This window comes from Benincasa hispida, chromosome 3 (genome assembly GCF_027475165.1).
Source record: "Benincasa hispida cultivar pf3 chromosome 3, pf3_genome.v1.1, whole genome shotgun sequence".
Taxonomy (NCBI): Eukaryota; Viridiplantae; Streptophyta; class Magnoliopsida; order Cucurbitales; family Cucurbitaceae; genus Benincasa; species Benincasa hispida.
The window spans coordinates 2,114,936-2,131,181 of record NC_143480.1 but is presented as its reverse complement, the minus strand read 5'-3'; the positions used below and the strand labels follow the sequence as shown (position 1 = coordinate 2,131,181).

Sequence of the window (16,246 nt, the reverse complement as noted above, 5' to 3'; positions counted from 1 at the left end):
GATGGATCCTCTATGTCGTCATCAGGTATGACGACTTGTGTTTCTGTAAAACCCAAGTAACGGTCAGACTGATGAACAACCCTCCCACTACGTCGAAGCATTCTCAACTCTTGAGAAAGATGTGACTAACCAGATGTACTAGTTTTATCTACTACTTTAGTAGATGAACTAGCTCTATCTGTAGCATCTTTGGAAAATTCATTCAATACTAGTCTACTGTGAGCTTGATGACTTCTTATATGGTCTTCCTCTAAGAATGTGGCATTTATCAATACAAATACCTTATTCTCTTGAGGATCATAAAATAGACCACCTTTTGTTTCTTTTGGATAACCTACAAATAAGCATAGTTTTGAATGACGTTCCAATTTTTTAGGATTTTGCACCAACACGTATGTCAGGCATCCTCAAATCCTAAAGTGACGTAAACTGCCTTTACACCTTTTCCATAGCTCATATGGTGTTTCTTAAACATTTTTAGAGGGAACGTTATTCAAAATATAGACAGCAGTCTCTAATGCATGTCTCCAAAAGGAATCAGGTAACTCAGTAAAGCTCATCATTGAGGTAACCATGTCCAACAAGGTTCTATTTCTTCTTTCAGATACACCGTTCTGATGAGGCATATTAGGTGCAGAGAGTTGTGTCTTGATTCCGTGTTCTATCATATAGTCCTGAAATCTTAAGTCCATGTACTCCCCACCTCGATCTGATCGTAATGTCTTAATTGTTTTACCTAATTGGTTCTCAACCTCAACCTTATATTCTTTGAACTTTTCAAAAGAATCAGACTTATGATGCATTAGGTAAATATGACCATACTTTGAATAATCATCAATGAAATTAATGAAATATTCATACCCACCTTGTGCTTTGATATTCATCGGTCCACAGAGGTCCGAATGTACGAGTTCTAAGGGTATTGTGGCTCTGAGACCTTTTCCAGTAAAAGATCTCTTAGTCATTTTTCCTTCAAGATAAGACTCACATAGAGGTAAAGAATTGTCTTCTAACTGATTTAGGAGTCCATTCTTAACCAATCTCTCAATCCTATTGAGATTTATGTGACCAAGTCTTAAGTGCCATAGATAGACATTAGAAGAAACTTTTTGTCTTTTATTCTGAGTTTCGACTGTTCTAAACATCTCAGTATTTAAGACAATTTTTGTTTTAGTTGATTTTAACTTATATAAGTTGTTTTTAAGTATAACAGAACAAATTTGAATACCTTTTCTGAAAATGAACGCTTCATTAACTTCAAAAGATATTTTATACATTTGTTCTATAATACAATCGATAGATATTAAATTCCTCTTCATAAGAGGTGCATACAAAGCATCTTTAAGTATGATATATCTATCGTCGAAAAACAACTTCAAGTCTCCCACTGCTTTGGTAGATAACCTCTCCTGTTCCAACCTTGAGAGTGATCTCGCCTTCTTCAAGCTTTTTCCAGGAACTAGTTTCCTGGAAAGAGAAGCAAATATGATTAGTGGCTTCTGAATCCAATATCCAGGTTGAGGTATTATACTTCACTAAACATGTTTCAGCAACTAGTAAATCATATTTACCTTGTGCTTCTTTCGAGGCAGGGGCCTGAGGACATTCCTCAGTTAAGACAAATCTCACATCATCTATTACTAGTGTTGAATTCAGATTGTTTTTCCATGTTGAGTAATTATTGCCGTTTAGTTTCTCGAAAGCTAAGATTTGATCTAAAGAGCTAGTCATGCTGAAAAGAAAAACATATCCTTTTTAGTAAAAACATTAATCTGTTAAATCCAATCAAGTTTGGCAAAAAAAAAAATCTAATAATGTACCCTTCATTATTATATTTTGCAACGATATTTCAATGGTTTAGAATAACCTCCACCGAGGGGTGATCGACTATTTCTCCGTTGAACCAAGACTATCTTGACTAGATACTATTACCAGAATAACTCTTATTCCTATAGCAGCTCAGTTATCGCTTATTTGGTCAAGAATTTACTAACACTTAGTAATTCTCGTAAGTGTGACCCTCCATTTTCAGACCTCAAAGATCAGAATCATTATGCTCCTGAAGTTGGAAAGACAAGAATGAAAACGGACCTGAGAGACCCTATTTATTTTTAGAGTTCGCAGAGTTCTGAATCCTATAATACACCCCTCTTATTGGTAAGGTCGTTCTAGGGCAGACATGCAGGCGCATTATAGGAATCTCACGGTGCGACTTAATGGAAGAGATCGTAGGATGTGTTAACACACTTCCTTCTCCCACTTACTATGAATAACTTCCCTTATTCACCTTGGTATTGACTCATGCAAACACTCTCCGAATGGAGTCCGCTCCCAGGGCGGCCCAAAGCCAAGCATGAATCTCACGGTGTGAACTCTTAGGGACGCTAGAGCTAAAAGTACATTACTTCTCTCCAGCTGAAATGTTTTAGACGGTTAGGGTATAAAATACTTAGCGATACATTTCAGCTAACTAAACATATCCTAAGTCTAGATGATTCATCCGAGTATAACTTTTATACTGGATTTTTAACCTACGATGTCTAGGTGATAAACAAATTTTATTACTTCACATCGTTCACGCATGCTCATAAAACCGGTTTAACCTAACTCAGACGCCGGCTCGATCTCCAGGTAGTAGGTGTTCCGTGAACCGTCAACTTAAAAACCTTCAATCTCAGTTATCTTATCTGACTTTTTGCCAAGATCTTGTCGGGTGAGTTTTCTTGTAACTTCGGTTTTCCAAGAAATCGACCTATTTTCTATGAAAATTGGGATTGCTCGATGGTTAACCCTAAATGAGCATGCATCTTATCTTTGTTATAGATTTTAGAAGTCTAGGATATTTTATATCAATTATAAAATAAATTATAACAATTATAACCCTAGAGCATTCATCTATAACAAGCTTCCTTCAATCAAACATGCTTTAATATAACATTTATATTAAAACTAAGCATGCATAGTATATATTTTATAACACTTATAAGATATAACAAATGCATGTCACATGCTTTTCCTATGGTGGGGTTTTAAAACTATATGGCATACTATATGCACACATAATCAAACAACATTATACATCACATGCATAATAAGTAAACAACACTAAAGTGGACCGATTTTGGCATTTAAAACAAACAAATAACTAATTTATTACAAAAAACAGCAACCAACTTCCCTGAACCGGCTTCAAACACTTTGAACCATCAGAAACCGCTCAGAAATCACTCGAACTAGCCCAAAAACACCAAAAACCGAGTTGAACCGGTCAAACCAGCTCAACCAGATTAAATGACTGGTCTAGACCATCTGGACCGACTGGTCAACTCCCGCTGGCACGGTCAACGGAGATGTGGGCGCGCGGGTAGGAGGGTGAATGGACGCGCGAGGCTGCACGAAATGGAGCGGGCGGGGTAGACGTGCAAAGCTAGGCGCGCATGCGAGCTTCCCGAACTGGGTCAGATCCAGACATGAGAGTCGGGTCTGGAAGATTCTCTCGGGTCTGGAGGCTGAATTCGGGTCTGTGATGCAATTTTTCTCCAATTTGCTGTTGTTCTCTCTCCCGGAATCAAGAATTTACAACCTAATTTCAACTCTAGTGACTCCAACAAATTTACAGACCCTTTTTCACACATTAATGCTCATAAACAAGTAAGCAATTACAAAATTCCACAAGAAATTTAAAGAGAACAAATGTCAAAATCATAATAAACCCACTTTAGTCCCTATTTCATTCATCAGTTGAATAGATAGGAAAAAAAAAACACCCACCAAAAGCAATTGAGCGTAATTCTAGCATGTTCTGATACCACATGATGGAACACGAGACATACGCAGCGGAATTAGGACCTAATTACACTCTAATTGCTCTTAAATTAAAGGAAATAAGCATGCATCATGAAGGAAAAACAGTGAATTAAATGTGTAGAGATGCTACCTTTGAAGCTCCCGAAATCTGCTTTTCCTCGTTGAATCTCGACCCGAACTCTTTCGGACCACTACTAGAGTTGACCTACTATCCTCTGGACTCAGAACCGAGTTGTGGGATCCGGTGGATGAAGAAAACCGAGAGAGAGAAAAGAGATGGAAAATAAGATGGAATTTGGGTAGGTTTGGGTTTTTCTCTTTTTTTCAAAGTTGTGATTTTTCCAGCCCAAATATGAAAACCAATTTCCAAAATTGCAAAAACTCTTTTCATTCAAAATGAAAGCCCAATTTATAGAAAAATCCCTGCAACAATTGCATGAACCAAATGCATAAAAAACCCAACACCTATATTCCACTATCTTAGTGGGCTTAATGTCTCCACTATAAGCCAACACCTAGCCCACTATTTTGTTAGTGGAATTATCCAACAAAGATTTGGATTTTCCCGCTAACTATAGTCAAAGGGCAAAATAGTCATTTGGTCAAAGTCAAACTTTGACCAAAAAGTCAACATTTTGACTTTTTATGATTTTTCCCGTGTTGACTAATTTTGACCTCCCGAGCATGAATCCGCATTCATTTTCTCGAAATTCAAATCAAATTTGAATATAAGGTCGGTCAAAGTTTGATTTTTCAAAGTCAAAAGTCAACTCTTTGACTTTTTACATCTTTGACCATTTCCATCATTTCCGAGCTTCCGAATATGAACATTTTCATATTCTTGATATTTAAATCACATTTAAATATTAAAGCTGTATCTCTAAGCTGAAAAACCCGACCACTATATTACATATACTTGTCGGTTTCTCTCTCTACATAATTCGAATTATTCTATCATACTGGTCTAAGTTTATTCCATATGAGCTAGTAGGGGAACCTAATGGACCTATAGATCATGGGCTCCAACGATCCGAGATTAGCTAGCTAAACTCTTTAGACAGAGTTAATCAACATTCGTTAACTAACGGGTCATTCCACTAAAGTCTCGTAGTTGCACTCCCCTCACTATAGATATATTTATGTCCATTTGATATAACCATGATTAGTAAGTTAATCCTTCACAGGTTGTTTGTAATCTCGACTGGGTCATAAAAATCGTTTTACCCCCAAGACTACATCTTGTTCCTTAAGTTCTACTGATCCTTTAATGAACAATTGGTTTAAGGTCCAACCTATAAACCGAATCCCTCTCGGGCCAAGGAGAGGATGGGGCCCCTTGTTCAAGATCTGGATTAAGTACTAAAGGGGACAACCTATCTACTATCCCTATAACGGGTAGGAGTGAATTCTGTCTTGCATCCTATGTTCCCAACTATCCACCCGATCTTACCCCTGAAATGGGAGGCTTATTGGGCCAGCGATATTGAACTGCTCTCACCTATGCAGATCTAAGGATAATTCTGAGTGAACAGGAGTTCATAGTTAGCTCAGGATTAAGATTAAGTTACCTAGGTCATCAATTAACGAAATAGTCAGTTTTATACATAAAACGACATTTAGAACGTAAAAAGTTACTATTTCATGGTTCAGTCTTATGTAAACTATTTACATAGAATGCCCCCACTCACATATCTCTATATGAACGATTCAGGATCACATCGTTTGTACTAACTACAAAGTGGGCCGCATCCATAGTGTCTCCAGAATAAGGCGCCCAACCTTATTCATATACTATAGACCATTTTGGTTATATATTTGAACTTGATCCACCTTTATGTCACTACATGAAGTTCAAACTACAGTAAATAGTCTTAGGACCTTAGATTATTGGATTTAAGATTACAATTTCATTAACAACTTTATCGAAAAACAAAATAGAACATGTTTATTAATTTACAAATTATGAGTTTTAGGACATAAAATCCAACATTTGTGACTTTGTGCATGCTTAATTTCTAAAGTTTTAATCATTTTGGTCATCTGGTTGAAGTCATCTCAGCTAAAACCATTCGAGAGAATATGATAGCTAGAAATGCATTGAGTCAGAATGCACAATACATTTAGAGATAAAAATACTTGTGTTTCACTGCTTTCTATAACCAACGCATGCCCCATAGAAATAGGAACTTATGTGGCATTCGCATTGAGAAATGTTGAATAATTAGATAAACAGAAACCCAACGCATCTACGTACATTTGGATTGTAAACAAGCATCTCTCATCTTCATCTTTACTCACACTCTTACACGTGTTCATCTTACTTGGATCAACGCATAACCCTATCACTTAACACCATTCTTTCATTAAACCCTGTGTTTCACTTAAAATCTTGTGTCTTCTTGTATGCATGCAGTAAAATTAGTATAGATTCCAACATTTATTTAGAACCCTTCTACATCTGCTGCAACTCACGGTATGCGTTAGTCTAGCATAAATCCCTGAGTTCGACTCTAGACTTACCAAGAACCTAAATTAGATTTATACCTTGATCTGACTCAGGAAAAGCTTGTACGCGTCATAGAGAGTGTAGCGCATCTCACAGACGCATCATCCAATCTTCTCATTTAGAGAAGTAATTCACCACTCATATTTATTCACCTCAATTTTGTCTTCCATCTTTATTTATAACACACTCCTAGCGCACATCACGAAGTACGAACAACCACCCTTGATATTAACAATAATAATTATTTGTCATGGGTGCTTGATGCCGAAATCCACCCTGGATGCTATGAATCTTGGAGTGACTATTAAAGAAGAAAATATGACATCCAGTTAGGACAAAGCAAAAGTTATGCTTGTCCTTCTTCATCATCTTTACAAGGGATTGAAAATAGAGTATCTTACAATAAAAGATCATTGTATCTTGTAAAAAAATTTGAAAAAGAGGTATAATCATTAAAAAACAATTATTCTTCCCAAAGCTCGTTATGAGTGGATGCACTTGAGGTTACAAGATTTCAAATAAGTCAACTCCGCATTATTTAAAATTAGTTCGAAATTGTTGTTATGCAGAGAGAAAATTACTGATGTCGATATGTTAGAGAAGACATGTTCTACATTTCATGTCTTAAATATGCTCATGCAGCAGCAATATCGAGAGAACTGTTTTAAACAATATTCTGAGCTGATTTCATATCTTCTCGTGGCTAAACAAAATAACGAGTATTGATGAAAAATTATGAATCTCGACCAACTAAAAATGACACAATTCCTTGAAGTGAATGTTGTGGATTTTAATAATAATTGTGGTCGAGGTTGTGACCAGGACAGAGAAAGAAATAATTATTATTTATGTGGTGGTCATTCTAATAATTCAATTTTCAAAAGAATCACATAAAATGATGATCACAAAATAAAAGCTCCACAAGATTAGAGTTCAAAAAATGTTGAAAATAAATGCTTATGATGCGGAATGGCTAGGCATTGGTCACGTACCTGTCGTATTTCAAAATACTTAGTTGATCTCTATCAAACATCCCTGAAGGAAAAAGAGAAAAACGTAGAAGCAAATTTTTCATATCAATGACATATTTAACCCATCCCATATGACAAATTTGGATGTGACGGACATCTTTGAATCTCCCAAAGAGAAAATTGGTAGAATTGATGGAACACCAAGTGTTTTTTTTGAATTTGAAAATATCTAAATTTAATGTTGTTTTTTTTTCATCTTCATGTTTTTTTCCCTCTTAGTAGATGTTAATATTTGTATATTCCAAATGTTGTTTTTCTTGTTATAATTATTTTCTTTTAATGAAGAAACCTTAATAATTTTCATATGTTAGGTGATTAAAAAATGAGTAAAGAATATCTATGTCTAACAGACAATGCAACTACGCATACAATACTTACTAGTAGAAAATATTTTTTCAAACTGACAATGTTGGAAGCAAAAGTCAATACAATATCAAATTCTGTAAACCTAATTGAAGGATTTGGAAAAGCAAATATTATTTTGCCTTGAAGAACAAAATTTACAATTGACACATTGTTCTCTAGTCAATAAAAAAGAAATCTACTTAGTTTTAAAGATATACGTTGCAATGGTTATCATATTGAGGCTGATAGAAAGAATAACATGGAGTATCTTTACATCGTATCTACTGTCTCATATGAAAAATATATATTGAAAGAGTTGCCTACTTTTATCTTTTGGATTATATTATATTCATATATGAGTAATTGAAACATACACAACAATGAACCTAAAGTTCATGAATCCATACATATTTACAATTTGACATGATAAATTAGGTCATCCAGGGTCTATAATGATGAGAAAAATTATTGAGAATTCAAATGGACATCCATTAAAGAGCTAGAAGATTCTTCAATCTAATGAATTATCATGTGATGTTTGCTCTTAATGCAAATTAATCATTAGATCATCACCGGGTAAAGTGAGGACTAAATCACCTACATTTTTATAATAAATTCATGGTGATATATGTGGACTTATTAATCCACAAAGTGAACCATTTAGATATTTTATGGTAATAATAGACGCATCCAGTAGATAGTCACATGTGTGCTTATTATCAAGTCGAAATCTTGCATTTGCAAGATTACTTGCTCAAATAATTAAGTTAGGAGCACAATTTCTCGATTATACAATTAAAACCATTTGTCTTGATACTGCTAGTGAATTTACATCCCAAACTTTTGATAATTATTGTATGTCAATTGGGATAAGTGTTGAACATCTTGTAGCTCATGTTCATACACAAAATGGTTTAGCATAATCATTTATAAAAACGTTTGCAATTAATTGCAATACCATTACTTATGAGACTTAAGTTTTCTTCTCTGTGTGGGGACATACTATTTTGCATGTAGCGTCATTTGTACGCATTAGGCCAGTAACTTATGATAAGTACTCGCCATTATAATTAGCTTATGGTCATGAGCCAAATATTTCCAACTTGAGAATTTTTAGATGTGCAGTATATGTTTCAATTGCTCCACCACAACGCATTAAGATGGGTTCTCAGAGGTAGTTAGGAATATATGTTGGATATGATTCTCCGTCAATTATTAAATATCTTGAACCCCTGATGGGTGATGTATTTATTGCACGATTTGTTGTTTTTCATTTTAACGAGACAAATTTTCCAACATTAGGGAGGAGGAATTAAGAAATTGGAAAAAGAAATTACATGGATGCATCGTTATTGTCTCATTTAGATCTCTGTACAAATCAATGTGAACTTGAAGTTCATAAAATAATTAATTTGCAAAATATAGCAAATTAATTATAAGACATACTTATAGATACAAAGAAAGTAATGAAGTTCCATATACCAGCTCCAAATGTTCTATTGAAAATTGATATCCCAACATAACAAGTTGTCACTAATGAGTACGGAACATGCCAGAAACGTGGTAGACTAGTGTGTTCCAAAGATATAACTCATCAAAAACGAAAAATAATTAATAGTAAAAAAGATTTGGTTGAGGATGTAAATACACATGAAGAAATCATCGACATGACTAGTGAGAAAGGTGAAATACCTAAAGATAATAATGAGATTTAAATAAACTATGTCATGACAGAAAAAAGATGGAACCTAACTAATGTAGTTATTAACAACATTTTTACGTATAACGTTGCTCTTGATATTATATCTGAAAATGGACTCTGAACCAAAATCTATTGAAGAATGTCGACATAGCAAATATTGGCTTCATCAGAAAGAAACAATCGAGGCAGAATCAAACTCACTTTCAAAACGTCAAGTTTTTTTACTAGTAGTCAGAACACTAGAAGGTGTCAAATCTGTGGGATACAAATGGGTATTTGTGAGAAAAAGAAATGAAAACAATGTTGTCACAAGATATAAAGTAAGACTAGTTGCACAACAAATTTGTTCGAAGGATAACATGATAGGTTTAGTTACAAAATCATTACCAACTGTAATCTTTGAAAAATCGGTGCATAACAAATCAGAGATTTCAAGTGATGTTTCCATGAAGGGGAGTAAATATACTGTATTATTCTTAAGAGTATCAGATTATATGAAATATGTAATAATTTTCCTTCACTAAGATTTTTTCCTGGTAAGGTTTAATAAGACATATTTTATATATAATGGACATCTAAGAGGAGTATTATAAATATGTTAAATTTGGTGTAATGTAGATGCCCATTATTAGTGTTCACTGGCCATGTGTCACTTATCTATTACCCCATGTGTTATCCATGTGTCTCAAGATTACGCACTATTAATGTTCATGCAATCCATCTCCTACTTTCCAAATTGTCTATAAATAGTGATATTGGGAAGGTTTTGGAAGACATGTACATATTGGTGACCAATAAAAAATGATTAAAAAAAGTGGAGAAATTCATATTTTGTTGTTATATTTATTTTATTGATATCCGTATTTTTGTGCTGTTCAAGTACACAACAATTTATTTATTTATTTCTTATTTTTTTTTTCGAGGGGACATTAGAGGAGAATTATGGAGGCCGAGCTTGGTGTGAAATGAAATTTTATTGAATTATGCGCATACGGGCATGGACCTGGACCGGTGGGCCGAAATTGTGGTGTTCGTTCGGCCCTTTATTTTCGTAAAGAGCAAATTTGAAAGAGTAAATTTAGGCTCCAATTTGTAAAACCCTAGGTTTTTCTCCCTCACTCTCGCTCGCTTCCTTTCTTCTTGCCGGAGTTCTTACTGAAGGAAACCCTAGGTCGCATCTCAGTCGAGGGTCTTGACATTCTGGCACAATGTCGATGTCTAAGAGTTCGAAGATGCTCCAGTATATTAATTATCGGATGAGGGTCACCATTCAAGATGGTCGCCAATTGGTCGGCAAGTTCATGGCCTTCGATCGGCACATGAACCTCGTCCTCGGCGACTGCGAGGAGTTCCGCAAGCTGCCTCCGGCTAAGGGTAAAAAGACCAACGAAGAACGCGACGAGCGTCGTACCCTTGGGCTTGTTCTTCTCCGTGGCGAAGAGGTCATTTCCATGACAGTGGAGGGTCCACCGCCTGCTGAAGAGTCCCGTGCTAAGGCTGTCAATGCTGCGGCTATGGCTGGGCCTGGTATTGGCCGTGCCGCTGGTAGGGGTATCCCGACTGCTCCTCTGGTTCAGGCGCAGCCTGGTCTTGCTGGGCCAGTTCGTGGAGTGGGTGGACCCGCTCCGGGGATGATGCAGCCTCAAATCTCTCGCCCGCCAGTACCTCAGCTGTCCGCTCCGCCGATGACATATCCGGCTGCCCCCGTTATCCGTCCACCTGGTCAGATGCCGATGTTTCCTGGGCAAGCTCCACCTCCCGTCGGGAGAGGTATGCCTCCTCCGGTGCCTCCACCCCAATTCTCTGCAGCGAGACCAGGGGGTGCCCCACCACAACCTTTCCCGGTTCCTCCTCAATTTGCGCAGAGACCCATGGGACCTCCACCAACCGGGCAGGTGATGAGGGGACCGCCACCACCACCCAGGCCTGGAATGCCAGCTCCCCCGCCTCGACCTGGGATGCCTCCTCCGCCCGGTGGCGCTGTTCCTGTTTACGGACCACCCCGTCCTGGCATGCCGCCTCCGCCCAATCCTCAGAATCAGCAGCAAAATCAACAGCAATAGTGTAGGTACGCGTCTCTATCTTCGAAAGTCGTTAGCATTGTCCCTCTAGCGTTCAATTCTTTGTTTAGCTACAATTAATAAACTTGCGCATCAAATATACCGATATAGTCTGTCGCGGGATTAAAATTTAAGAGCATTATATTTAGAATGAATCGCATTTGGGTATGTTTCCAACTTCCCTGGAAACTCGAATTAGCTTTAGTGTATGTTTGGTTGAGGTAGGGACTGCCTTTAAAGGTTGTGACTTTAACATGTTCACCAATTACTGGCTTGTGGGCAGACAGACACCCTTTTTAGTTTTTGGAACAAGGGTTTTGTGCTAACGCATCTCCTGAATTAGTCTCTCTGGCAATGATGAGGTCATCTGGATTGATATCTTTTGGCTACTTTCTGGTTCTTTTGCTCGATAAAATTTATTGGATCTTGTGTGGAATGTCTAGGGTTCCTTGTCTTAAAATATAGGAAAAATTGCACAAACCACCCCTGAATGATGGGGTTTGTTACAATTACACCCTTAACATTTTAGTTTGATCAATTAGCCCTCTAAAATTTATAGTGTGTTGCAATAAGCCCCTTGTGTTAATTGATCTTCAATTAGAAAAGGGAAAACTAGTCCAAAAGAATATGAAGTTATTTGCTCAAAAGAAGCGTTGGAGACCTTGGACCGAGTGCATTGGTCCTCCTGGGTTTAGTCCATCTAGTCTTCACCATTTCTGAAACTTGAAACTAGGTTGATTTTGAGTAGAAATTGGTGTGGGTTTGAGACTTTTAGTTGGTTTCCTTCATTTTCTTCTTGCTTTTTTGATTCATTTTCTAAAACTGAGAAACTCCATTGATTCTGAATTGAAATCAATTTTTTTGTGTAATTTAATAGATTTTGAATTGTAATCTTTTTGGGTTTAATCTAGCTAGTTTCAACCATTTCTATCTCAACTAACTCTATTCGCGACGCTTGTACACGCGACCGCAAAACCACCAACTATTCTCAACGTCTCTCTCGATTGAGTCCCCTCCACTCAAATCTTCGATGACTGTGCCATCTCCAACTCCCTCATGGCCGCCATTAAGTGCTCTCAGGCCAACCAGTGCTGCCAGCTGAAGAATTTCCGTTTGTGCCACCAACTCTATCACCAGTCCTCCATTACTTGCGTCAAAGTTGAGCTCCAACATTTCCTTATCTCGATTCTTGATGATCCTGTTGTCAATAGGGTTTTTGGTGAAGTCGGATTTCGGAACTTCAAAATTAAGCTTGCTATTATCGCAGCTTCTTCGCTACACCTTTTGCGCTTAGAGGTTCCCCTTTGTTCCTCTGTAATTTGATGGACTGTTTGATCCCAATAGTCGGCATTCTTGTTTCTCCACTCACCTCCAGCATACAATAACCAACAAAGACCACTTCAGATTAAGTTTATGATCAATTAGATTTATTTTCATCTGAAGTTGCTGCAAGAGTGTTGTCACCGTCACTGCCCTTGAACAGTCCAATATTGTTGCTGGTCCTAGGTCTCCAACGATTCTTTTCAGCATAAGTTTCATATTCTTTTTTCTTTTATAGATATGTGATTTGACAAGTTTGCTCTTTTTTTAATCGAATATCAACTAACATAAGGGGCTTATTGCAACACTTAATAAACTATAGGTGCCTAATTGATCAAATTAAAACTTTAAGGGTGTAATTGTAACAAACTATATAGTTCAGGGGTGGTTTGTGTAATTTTCCCTAAAATATATATCTTTCCTTGTTCAAAGCAATGGTAGAACTTTTTTTGTTCACTTGAAAGGAACAGATGTCTTGTCATCCATCTCGTGCTTGTTTGTTTCTCTGACATTGGCCTACTCTTGGGAATCTCTATAGGTGGTTCCATTTGCCTTTGAGAACTCATCAAGATCTAACAATACCCTATCTACATTGTATTTATTTGGTTTAAAACACTCTTGATTTCCTATCTATGTTGAAGTAAAATTTTCCATGAACTTGATAGCTGTAGTTTTAAATTTGTAACAATTCGGTTCTTAAATTTTAGCCTCTAAGCTAATAGAGTAGTTTTAGTAGTTCTAAAATTTGTAATGGTTTTGTCCTTCTCATGAAAAATCTCATCAAGGGGAAGTAATGATGAATGATTTTTATTATGTAATGCAATTTACGAATACATTTGGTCCCTAACAGTTTATCAATGTTTATAAGTAAGAAATTCTATTAAATCTCAACAAGATTTTACATGGTAGGGAGTGAGTTGTTACAAATGTAGAATTACATGGTAAATTGTTACAAGTTGGAAGTATAGGGACTAAATAGTCGCATGTTAAAGTTTAGAGACCAAAAATACCTCTATTTTTTTATTATATATCTTACAGAATCACCTCATTAATCCTTCCTGCCAGGGCACTAATATTCTTTTGGCATTCGAGTTGGCATTGAGAAATAACATCTTCGGCTTAAATAAAATGATATACTGAGTAGTTTGCTCTATGTTGATGGTAACTTATGTTGAATCTGCTCAACTGTTAACTAATGTGCTATACATGATGACTGCCGGAGGAGTGTACAGTGTACAGATTTGTGTAAATGGTTTTAAAAACCACTCTGACTATGCAGAAAAGCTGACCAACTCAGTTTAGTCCCTTTTTTGTTTTCATTCGCATGCCAAGCTTTAGAATAACATTCAATGGCATAATTTGGAAGTAGGAGTATGGTTCTCACACCAAACCTAGAACAATTTCATTTAGAACCGGAGGAAATAACTTGTAGATGGTAAGAATTCAGTATTTGAGATTGAGAAGAAAGTTACATATCATTTATTCCCCCTCCAACTAGAAACTGTGTAAAATAATTATCAGAAGAAGGAAGGGGGACATCCTAGGGGCGTTGGGTGGAGGAAATTCCCTCCCAAAACACAGCCAGAGTTACATAAGTTTTTCTGCTACTTTTGTCCCTCCCTTGTTTTTCTCTGTGCAGGAGTTAGGATATTGTTGATTACTTGTTCTTCTGCTGTTTGCACTTGTTCCTCATTGGCAGGTTCTTTCTTTATTGCTTTATGGGTACTGCTTAGGATAAGGATCTATTATTTTTCTGATTCCATAATAAATAGCGGTATTTAAAATAATGGCCTAAGCGAGTGAGCCCGTAGGAGAAAATTAACATTCTTGGGGCTTTTTTTCCTTCCAAATTCCCTGACAGGTCCTCTTCAATAACTGAACACTTTTGTTGGTATAAGAAAGATTTCTTTAGTGAAATATCTACATTTGGATTAAACGGGTTGACTCTGAGGACTGACACAAACAGAAACGATATGGACATCAATTTCTAAAAAAGTTGGACATGAACCCACTGGCAACATGTTTTGTTTTAGTGAAATGTATGTGTATATATTGATATATTAATACTTTTCCATAGATAAAACATGTAAATTTAACAGAAAAATAAAATATACTTTACTAAAACATACAAAGTTAAACCATACGGTATTTGAAATCTTAAAAGATATTGAAATATTTAGTTGGCTATGACTGGAAGAAGATATCATCATAATACTTTAGGATCGATCAACCTACAAGAAAATTTCCATCCCTTAAAATTGTAAGCTAAATATTTTTTAGAGTGGTGTCCAAAATTGGAGGGAAAAAATATTAATTCACACACGTTATTTAGCGTGTCAGACGGTCACATTTTCCTAGGTTTGACTGAATGTTCCTATAAATAAATTTAGTGACTTAATGTTTGCCAGGTTGTGATAATAAAATATATTTTTTCTAAATAGAAATTTTTTATGGTATTATTTTGCTTTGTACTGGAGGAGTATTTCTTCCAAGCGGATGTTTATTTCCCAACTTCCTAGTTTGTGGATAGCCCTTGTTGTTGATGAGGTTGAAATATTTTCAGGTATCAATATTTTTCCTTAATGACTTTCTCAATTGAGTAACTGACTCAGAAAATTAGCTATGATCCTAACTTATGACCATCTTGTGAAGATCTTTATATGGTTTATTCATAGATATGCACTAATTATCGTGTATTCCTCTCTCAATGCTTTGATGGCACTTTCATGTGTATGTCAAAATTGGTTCTTTCTCCACGTTCTATATCTCTAACAGCTTTGTTGGTAAAATATGCCCCTCTTTACAAGATCTGAATGCTTGATTGGTATAATGAGGTGGTAACGGCTGTTACAATCTTGATTTGTTACCACCTGATTTAAACCAAGACGATATTCTGCAGGGAGAAACTTTGGTCATCTTAAGTTTTTTAACTTTACATGTTACAAATTTACAACCATTCTAAGATTCAAAATTTTGTCCAATATCGAAACATTAAATTACCGTGCAATCATATAATTTTGCTGTTGATCATTTCTCAGTAACTTGATAATTATTTGTTGCAGACATATTACATGGATGATCTGTGGAGGCTTCGGTGGATATTATCTTTTGTTGCTTCAACCTAAGGTTCACTTGCCAGGGCCTACAGCTTGGTTCATCTCCCTGGCCTGATCTCTCTTCGTATTTGTGTTGATGCTGTTGTAGGATTCGACAATGTACTTTTATTAGCAAATTGTGGTCCTGGTTTTGCAATTTAACCGTTAGATATACTTCAAATGCAGGATTTTAATGTGAATTGCCAATTCCTGATCGCCATTTCTCTAGGTAGATTCGCTTGCCCCTTTCACTTTTTAATCCGTGTTAGGCACTATATAGGATTACTTAAGGACCTCAAGTCTGAGTAGTACGAACTGAAGGTTCTGTATTTTGGAACCTCTCCTGTTAAAATGAGAAAATCTATATATTTTTGTGTGCA

General features: G+C 36.2%; 1 protein-coding gene across 2 annotated transcripts; it reads left to right on the top strand.

Moving 5' to 3' along the window:
- Positions 1–10,395: 10,395 nt before the first annotated feature.
- On the top strand, positions 10,396–16,246 carry SMB (small nuclear ribonucleoprotein associated protein B). Of its 2 annotated transcripts, none has more exons than XM_039026516.2 (2): positions 10,396–11,459; positions 15,834–16,246. In XM_039026516.2, exon 1 carries the CDS (start codon positions 10,600–10,602, stop codon positions 11,452–11,454), a length of 855 nt encoding a protein of 284 aa, XP_038882444.1. In that variant the 5' UTR covers positions 10,396–10,599; the 3' UTR covers positions 11,455–11,459; positions 15,834–16,246. The 2 variants fall into 2 exon arrangements, with proteins under 2 accessions (XP_038882444.1, XP_038882445.1); XM_039026517.2 differs by having other exon boundaries at positions 10,470–11,455.

Bases quoted from the DNA above. Each gene is read 5' to 3' on its own strand.
- SMB (XM_039026516.2), top strand. From the start codon at position 10,600: ATGTCGATGTCTAAGAGTTCGAAGATGCTCCAGTATATTAATTATCGG.